This window comes from Stegostoma tigrinum, chromosome 12, assembly GCF_030684315.1.
Source record: "Stegostoma tigrinum isolate sSteTig4 chromosome 12, sSteTig4.hap1, whole genome shotgun sequence".
NCBI lineage: Eukaryota > Metazoa > Chordata > Chondrichthyes > Orectolobiformes > Stegostomatidae > Stegostoma > Stegostoma tigrinum.
This window is the reverse complement of record NC_081365.1, coordinates 41,075,431-41,084,828: the sequence shown is the minus strand read 5'-3', so window position 1 is coordinate 41,084,828 and position 9,398 is coordinate 41,075,431. Positions and strand designations below refer to the sequence as shown.

The following is a 9,398-nucleotide window of genomic DNA, read 5'->3' as shown; positions in this document are numbered from 1 at the left end:
GCATCTAGATGGGCTAAAAGTAAAAATACAGATGCTACAGAGTCTCAGGAAGAATCTGGAGCGCTTTAAAGGTAAATATCTGATGTTATTACTCGAGCAGATAGGTCTTGATGCTAGGCTTCCTGGCCCACAGGAAGGGACACGGCCACTGCCCCAAACACTCTACTGTTTCTTCAACGAGCTAACTTATTTACTAACATTTTTGCTTACCTCCAGTACTCCATCTTCAGGGAGGTCTGTGCAATGTACAGCATTCTGAATTTTGCTCTTTCCAAAAAGGGCACGCAAACTGCAAGGGCGTAGATGGCGAGCAATTTCCTGGAGAATGAAGACACAAAAATCATTTACTCCTTACGATATTACTTGCTAGCAATGAATTTAAATCACTGCATAACGGGCAAGAGGAGGAGAAAAATCCTTTTCAATTCAAAAAAAGTAATGTCATAGGAAGTACTGGTGACAAAAGTTTTAATATTTGAATTAAGAACCTAAATGAAAAATTTTTGAACTAAGTATAAATTTGTCATAGTGACACCATGTGCTGGGTGATTAAATTTTAATTGAGAGAATGTTAACAGTGCTCCACATACAGGAGATTAAATATTCTATTCTTCAGCATAGCTTAATTTAATGAACATTGAGTGACAATGTAAAAACTAATCTGTAATGATTTCTTCACTTTTAAATAATGTCTTCCTTGCTGTATTCCATAAACGACTAAGCCAATTCCTACCTTGAAGGATAGCACATGGAAATAGGAGCAGGCCATTTGATTCTTCAAGTCTGCTTTCCCATTCAGTTAGATCAGGCTGACCAACCTCAATGCCATTTTTGGACACTATTCCCAATACTTTATTTTTACTATCTAAATATCTCAATCTCTGCAGGCTTTTGTTCCCACCTTCCCTATTCCATTAGAGTTTATTCTGGATGTCATGAAACAAAACATCCATCTGAAAGTCCCAATGCCATTTACTGGCTTCCCCCTTTATACTTAAGCCTCAGTCTTTGAGACGTAACCAGTTGTCAAACACTATTTAGTGAATCCATATTGACTGACTAATATTTTCTTAAGGTCTGGCTATCAGTTATCACATCCTTCAGAATATAATAGCATATTTCCCCCCCCCCACTGCCACAACAGGTTGGCAGGTCTGTCGTTCCTATTTTCTCTCCCTCCTTTTTAAAAACGGTGAGGTTAGTTACTACCACTAAGTCTGCAGGAACTGATCCAGAATCAGTGGGCTGCATTTGCCCTTTTTTTTGGCAAGCTGTCATTTTCCATGTGATTCTGTTTGTCAACTTTTCATACAATCTTCTACTCTTTAGCTTATTAAATTGTGCAAGCAGCTTTCACATGCCTAGTTCTTGCAATTGCATGGCAGGACCAGCTGCCATCCATGTTAATGCTGAATTTAGCAACATTTATGCTGCTAGTACCACATTTAAATCCAAGCATCTCACACTGCAAGCCAGTGTCTTGGGATAAAACTGCCCAATACTACCAGAAGGCTAATGACCTCTGTTACCTTGAGTCACAGACTACCACTAGCTCTGCCTCTGCATACAAGTCATGCACTGCAATTCATTGCATACAGCATGTCCAGCAGTGCCTCTCACCTTCCCCATCTTTCCAAACTATGCAGCTTTCTTGACTTCCGCATCTGGTCACTCAGGGACACCTCACCCCCTGCATCACAATGTATCAATCTACTAACATTATATTTGAGCCCTCCCTTTGTTTCATTCTGGGGTGGGGGGGGGGGGGGTGAAGAATCTTTTATAATTATAAGACATCAAAGACCAGCAGTGGAGTGGTGGACATTAAGTTTCTCACTCTCTTTGGGGAAGAGGGTGACTGAACCTGTGAAAATGTTACAACCTTCATGTCCAGCCAACTGAGTGTGCTGTACTGCTCTCTCATTAACAACAGTACTAACTCTGTTATTCTGAACAATATTATATCCCTTTTTCACAACTTATTACTTCTCTTCTATCATGCAGATATGAGTGGCATGCAACATCTTACAACAATAAATAGCAGCATTGGAGCTACTGAACTCAATCTCCGTCTCCAAAGGAGGAACCCACTCAACCCTCCGAAAATGCACTCAAGGCTTTCAACTACACCCCCCAGCTCAGACTTTCACCTCACTGCATTCTCTTTCTACTTTAGACTTGGTGGCACAATCTGGCATGCAGATCACTTACATGCCTCTGTAGCTGGTCAAAGAAGCAGCCCAGAGATTATAAACCTGGTCAGCTCCAAGTGGAAGACAATTTGATGGTTTCAGCCATTCATCAAAGTCTACAAGGGAATGCACCCAGAGGGGTGATTTGTTTGCAGTGAATGTTTTGCAAGCAGACAGAGTAAACATTGAAGACCATCAGCTTGCTTTAGTTAGAACATTAGGTTTTATTTTTGTATATTGGAATAGCCCATAGCTTTGAAAGCGTTTGGTTTCAGTTCACAGAAGTCCTGACTGAAGTTAGATATATGATGCAGTTTCTCCTAGAGGAAGAGGTGAGTTCAGAAAAGTAGGAAATGAGTGTCCTAATATTTAGTTGAAAATGCCAGAGCAGAAATGTTTGTACAGAACATTGAATGAGTTATTCGAGGCTAAGAAAATTAGAACTCAGTTGCATGGGTAGTCAAGTAAATGTCTATCAATTGAAAGTCAAACATGATAGAGAAGGAAATTCTCTCTGGTGTCTGAGTACTATGGCCGTACAGAGACAGGATAATACAGTTCTGTAGAAGTACAACAGGTGGAAAGGAAACTGAAAAACACAAACAACACCCTGGTACACAAAGTCATACAGCATGGAAACGGACCCTTCAGTCCAACTTGTCCGTGCCAACCAAGTTTCCCAAACTAAACTAGTCCCACTTGCCTGCACTTGGCCTTAGCCCCCTAAACTTCTATTCATGTACCTATACAAATGTCTTAAATGTTGAACTGTACCAGCATTTACCACTTTTTCCGACAGTTCATTCCACATACAAGAGTGCAAAGTAAAACACTAGAGAAGACTTCTACAAATCTTTTGGCTTTCTGATGATGCGAACAAGTTGTTGGCTATTGAATGATGTAAAGTCCTCACTTTAATTGGAAGATCAGTTTGATTCAGCTCCCTGGATTTCAGAGTTTATGAGGAATTCAGAGATACTGATTTATGGAAGATTTTCTTCCCAAAAAATATTTCACCAAGATAACCCTTCGACTGATTTTTTTTTACTCACGGGAGAGTGAGAAAGTGCCATCTCTTCCTTCCTCAATAGCCAACAATTTCCAAGTCTGTGGTAAAGCAAAAAACAAATGTCCAGGAACTATTTCAAATTGATGGTAGCACAGATCTTACGTTTTCTCTTCAAGTATGTTTCTTCAGCCAATAAGGTTATAAAAGAAATCTTTTATCTCTTCTTAAAAGCTTTGGTGTCTCCTTTTCCAAAATCATTTGTTTTACCAGTAAATAGCAAATAACCCGGAGTTCTCAACTGGATTTTTTTTTACAAGAAATCACATTCTTTTTGAACCAAGTCACCTCAAAACAATTCCATTTTTCAAATTCTCATTATCCATTAATACATGTTTTTCTACACTATATTGAATATATATTACAAATTCTACAAGATTGTAAGATAATTACCAAAGAATCCCATTACAAGAAGCTGGAGTCCACCATCTTCCCCCACCCACTCCACTTCTACTTGAGCAGCATCAAGTAAGTTTATATTGCCTATTTTGCTTTGTCACATATTTTGGAAATTTGCGCAGCATACTTGCTTGATCTTGATTTGCTGATGTCCCTCTAGTGTTCCATACTTCCTCCATAACAATTCAGCGTTTCTTAAGCTAACTTTGTCTCTCTCAGGTCTCGACCATACAATCTATCCCTGGGTAATGTTTTATGTTGATTCCTTTTAGTTTTTTCTAGCATTATCATCTAAATAACATCAAAGCCATTGATTTTATTTATGATATCTGGCTTTGAGGTGAACAAGTTGTTCATATCTTTCACTGTGAATATTTGGAGTCTTGAGGAAGTAATCATTCTGGACAGGTACTGTTAGAATTGAAAGTGAAAGCTATTTCTACTTGCATGATAGGCTGAATGCTCTCCTTTTTAGCATTTTACGATTCTATATACAGGAAAAGCAAGTATCTGTTTCCAGATCATTTTTACCATCAGATGATTGTAAAAATCCAAGAATATAAAATACTGTTTAGGAAAGGAAATCATCCAGCCTTTTTACAGACTGTACAAGATTAAAATTCCATACATGGTGGTTGAATCTTATGAATGGCTACTCAGTTGAGTTAAACGTCAGCAGTGGTTTAAGGGGTAGCATTCTCAGGACAACCAGGGATGGGTAACAAATGCCAGCCTGACACTGACATTGAAACTTCAAGTATGAAAACCAAAATCAAGTGGGTCTATCATGGATTCCTTGGGAATGTCACCAACTACATGCTTCATTCTAAAAATCACCTACCTGACTGTGTTAACATGTTCTTGCATAGTTGCAATAATTTCCATTTATTGTATAACACTTAAGAACAAAGAACAAAGAAAAATTACAGCACAGGAACAGGCCCTTCGGCCCTCCAAGCCAATCCAGATCCTCTATCTAAACATGTTGCTTATTTTCCAAGGATCTGTATCCCTCTGCTCCCTGCCCATTCATGTATCTGTCCAGGTACATCTTAAATGACGCTATCGTGCCCCTCTCTACCACCTCCATTTGCAATGTGTTCCAGGAACCCATCACGCTCTGCATCAAAGAACTTTCCACGCATATCTCCCTTAAATATTTCCCATCTCACCTTGAAATCATGATCCCTAGCAATTGAGTCCCCCACACTGGGAAAAAGCTTCTTGCCATCCACCCTGTCTATACCTCTCAATCTTGTAGACCTCAATCAGGACCCCCTCAACCTCCGTCTTTCTAATGTAAACAATCCTAATCTACTCAACCTCTCTTAATAGGTAGCGCCCTCCATTTCAGGCAACATCCTGGTGAAACTCCTCTGCACAGCATCCACATTCTTCTGGTAATGCGGCGACCAGAACTGTACGCAGTATTCCAAATGTGCTCGAACCAAAGTTCTATACAACTGTAGCATGACCTGCCAACTCTTGTATGCAACACCCCATCCAATGAATGAAAGCATGCTGTATGCCTTCTTGACCAGTCTATTGACCTGCGACTTAGGTTGTTAATAAATAACTGGTCAAGATGAGCAGAACCTCTCACAATCTTCTTAATGTTATGATTATATCTTCCAACACAAGTTCTAAAATATGTTATACTTAGTTGTTTAAAGTCACCCACTAAAAGAACTTCCTATGCCCATGTATCCATCTCATTCCTTCACAGATCAAATTGTCCATTTTACGATGAATTAAACTCAGTTCAAACCATGATGCGGCTAGTTGAATCATAAATTGCTTTGCCATGACAAGTGGGTGAAAAGACTATTGCGTCTTTTACAGGAATATTGTATAAATATTGAAAGCAAATGAAGTTTCCAGGCTGCAGGGAGAGAGTGGGGAAGCAGGAGCAGTTTTGAATTGGCTTTCTAAAGTGAGGGCAAACAAAACTCCAGTGGCTTCCTTCTGTTCTTATGGAGTGTAACCCTTGTGCTTGATTTTGTTTATAAAGAATTAGAGATGTCAAACCACAGTAATACATTTTGTTCTGAAGAACAGTCATACTGGAGTTGAAACATCAACTTTGTTTCTTTCAGGCATTTAAAGCTTGAGAAGATTTTTAGCTTGGGTTATGGATGAGTTGTAGACATGTTTGCCAAGCTGGTGGGTTTGATTTCAAATGTTTTATCACCCGGCTAGGTAACATCATCAGTGCGCCTAGTTGAAGCGCTAGTGTTCTGTCCTGCTTGTTGTTGATATGTCTCAGTTTGTTGGGGTGTTTAGCACCACTTCTGGTTGTTTCTCAGTGATTTGTACACAGGATCTAATTCAATGGGTTTGTTGATGGAGTTCCAGTTAGAATATCAGGCCACCAGGAATTCCCTGGCATGTCTCTGTTTGGCCAATAAGAGACAAGCCAGGGAATTCCTGGAGGACTGGTATTCTCACCAGAAATCCATCAACAAACACACTGTATTAGACCCAGCGTTCAAAGCACTGAGAAACAGAACCTGAAGTGGTACCAAACACTTCAACAAACTGAGGCATATAAATAACAAATGGGAGAGAACACCAACACTTAACCGGAGGTGCACTGACAATGAACCATCTGCAACCAAACACACCGGCTCAGCAAGCATGTCTACAACTTTTAGGCATTTGGAGCTGTATCAAACAGTGCATTTTGCATGGCAAAACAGATTGAAGAATTCACTGGCAGCAAATATTATATTGTTAGATAGCTTTCTAATATTACCCTGAAATATGTAGGAGGGTAATTTAATGCGGATTTAGGTGGTTGAATGAATCTTGTGTTTCAACCACACAAACACAGAAACTGAGCAGGTCTGGCAGCATCTGTACAGAGAAATCAAACCTAAAGTTTCAACTCCAGTGACTGTTCTTCAGAACTGACAGCAGCTAGGATAAGGTGGTATTTATGCCGATGACAGGATGGTAGGGAACAGGAAGAGAAGGAGTTAGCAGATAAATGGATTTAGAGCCCATACAGAGAAAAAGAAGGCTCTCTTTAACAAAATGCTGGTGAGTTAATGGCAGTGAACCACTATGACAGATGGTTTGTTAGTTTGCGGGTAGTGGTGGGATGGTGAAGTCGAGGAAGTTTGGCAACTTTGCACTGGAGCAAATAGAAAAATACACTGGATCACCAGGCCTCTTGTAAAGCAGTGGTAGTGTCCTTTTCTCGAAGATTTAGATATGGGCCCTTTTCATATTTGGTAAAAAGCATATTTAAAATAGAGGTATGTTACTGAGATTACCTAAATGCAAAGGGCATAACAGATTGCTAAAAATTCCACTCAGGTTTTCATGCAACATGAAGGAGAGGAGAAAAGTGGTTAATGAATGACCTACACTATGACTGTCACTAACAGGGAGCTTTTACTCATCAGATGAAGCAAGTGAATAATTGAATCATTCACATGGTTATTCTGAATCCCAACTAAGATTCAGCTTTGATGATCACAATATCTCACATCAAGTAAAGAAGTGCAGTAGCATGTTGCTATCTCGTTGCCTGAAAAGTAGTATAAAAGAAGGGAGCTACTTATCTACATAATTAAAAAAGGATTCAGCATTAAGCTTAACAACTCAATGATATTTTATTAAATAAATGATCTTTAAATGTATGTTGTTTATATTTTACATACCCGATAATATGATTTCCATTTAAATTTTAAAAAGTCATAATTTTTCAGTTTTGTTTTGTATAGATCCATTTTAATCATACATACCATTTCTGTAGGAAAGTGTGGAAATGTTCAACTCATGGAGGGAGTTGTGGATTAAATACACACAGTAAGTGAGCAACATGGAGGTTTGGGGCAAACCAAGTCAAGAATATTTGCAGACTGACAGCCTACTAAGTCAGATGGCAATGGTTTGTGGTGGTGGTCAATGCTTATGCATCACGTGGTCTGACTTAACTGCCCTATTCTGACATAGCGGTCTTTGTTGCAGAGGATGACTTATAAGCAGAGAAAATGCAGAAATTTCTGATTTCTGTTTTCTTTGGTCCCTCCTCATGGCAAACTGAGTCTTTTGTTTTGCTTACCTCTTTGGAAGCCATACCAATTATCTTCCAGAGGTAATGGCTATTGGTGACTGCTTTGAGTTGCCAATGTCTGCCCTTTTCATATCTCACTTATGAGCCTCCATCGCAAACAGCGAGCATGCTAAGTTCAGCAGGTAATATGGAATGCAAATGGAACACCTGTCTTTATTTCAAAGGAAATAGAGCATAAAAATAGGGAGGTCTTGCTAAAACTATACAAGGCACTACTTAAACTATAGCTAGTCCCCTTATCTAAAGAATGATATGCTGGCATTGAAGGCAGACAGGAAAGGTTCTCTAGTTTGATTCTGTTATGGGAGGATTGCCTTATGTGGACAGACCAAGCAGGCTGACTTTGTACACACTGTAGTTAAGAGGAGTGAATGGCATCTTTATTGAAACATACAAGATTTCTAGGGGACTTGAGCGTTTAGATACAGAAAAGTTGCTTCCCCTCATGGCAGAATCTACTAACAGAGGACATAATCCTGAATAAGGGGTCTCCCATTTAAAGCAAACATTTCTTCACTCAGATGTAACGAATCTGTAAAATTCTTTAAAGCAGGGATGGGGTTCAGTATATTCAACACTGCGACAGATACATTAAGAGAATCGAGGGTTATAGAGAAAAGGTACAAAAAGAATGGAGTTTAAGATTACTAGATCATCCGTGATCTCATTGAATGGTGGAACAGACTCAATGGACTATATCTTATAGTACATGTGGTAGATTGTGGGAGCCCAGGAGGTCCTAACCCTAATGGGCAGTTCACTGTCTGTGGGTAAACAACCATCATCCAGATTTTGACTGTGGCTGTGCCAGCTTAAACATTGTTGATTTAGCGTTCAGTGTCTGCTAAGAGGATTAGTATACTCCAGCACTCTGAGATGACCATAGCCTGCCAAGAGGTACTGAAGGAAAGTCTAAATCAGTGAAGGTGGACACTGTTTAGCCTTTTTTCCTGCCTAACATATTGTTCAGTTCCCATCACTGTGGAGGAGAATGGCAAGGACAAAGGCTTGGTACACGCTGAATTTAAACCTAAATCTGATTGCTGTTGTTCTACATATGTTTACCTAATATAGATATGATAGCTGTTGTTTTTTCATTACAAGTGCTGATTTCAGCAACGAATAGAACAAAAGAACAAAAGAGAAGTATGGCACAAGAACAGGCCCTTTGGCTCTCCAAGCCTGTGCCAATCATCATGTCCTCACTTAACTGAAAAACAAACCTCCTGCCCTTATTCAGTCCATATTCCTCTACTCCCTCCCTATTCGTGTCACCATCCTGATGCCTCTTAAATGTTGCAAAAGTGCCCACTTCCACTACCTCCTCTGGCAATGCATTCCAGGTTCCTACCACTCTCTACATGAAAAACTTTCCTTGCACATCTCCTTTAAACTTTTTCCAGCGATAGTAAGAACTGCTGATGCTGGAGTCTGAGGTAACACAGTGCGGAGCTGGAGGAACACAGCAGGCCAGGCAGCATCAGAGGAACAGGAAAGCTGACATTTCAGGACCCTTCTGAAGAAATGTCCTGAACCGAAACATCAACTTTCTCGTTCCTCTGATGCTGTCTGGCCTGCTCTGTTCCTCCAGCTACACACGATGTTATCTCTTAAAATTTTGCCTTCTCATCTTGAACTTGTGCCCCCTTGTAATTGA

At 39.8% G+C, this 9,398-nt stretch overlaps 1 protein-coding gene across 3 annotated transcripts in view; it reads right to left on the bottom strand.

Annotated features, from left to right (window-relative positions):
• The window catches only part of nme7 (NME/NM23 family member 7), a 137,842-nt gene that overhangs the window by 400 nt on the left and 128,044 nt on the right, over positions 1-9,398 (bottom strand). For all 3 annotated transcript variants that reach the window (XM_048540702.2, XM_048540701.2, XM_048540703.2), the window contains one exon: positions 211-318. In XM_048540702.2, coding sequence (XP_048396659.1) covers positions 211-318 — 108 coding nt within the window. The remainder of the gene's footprint in view (positions 1-210; positions 319-9,398) is intronic.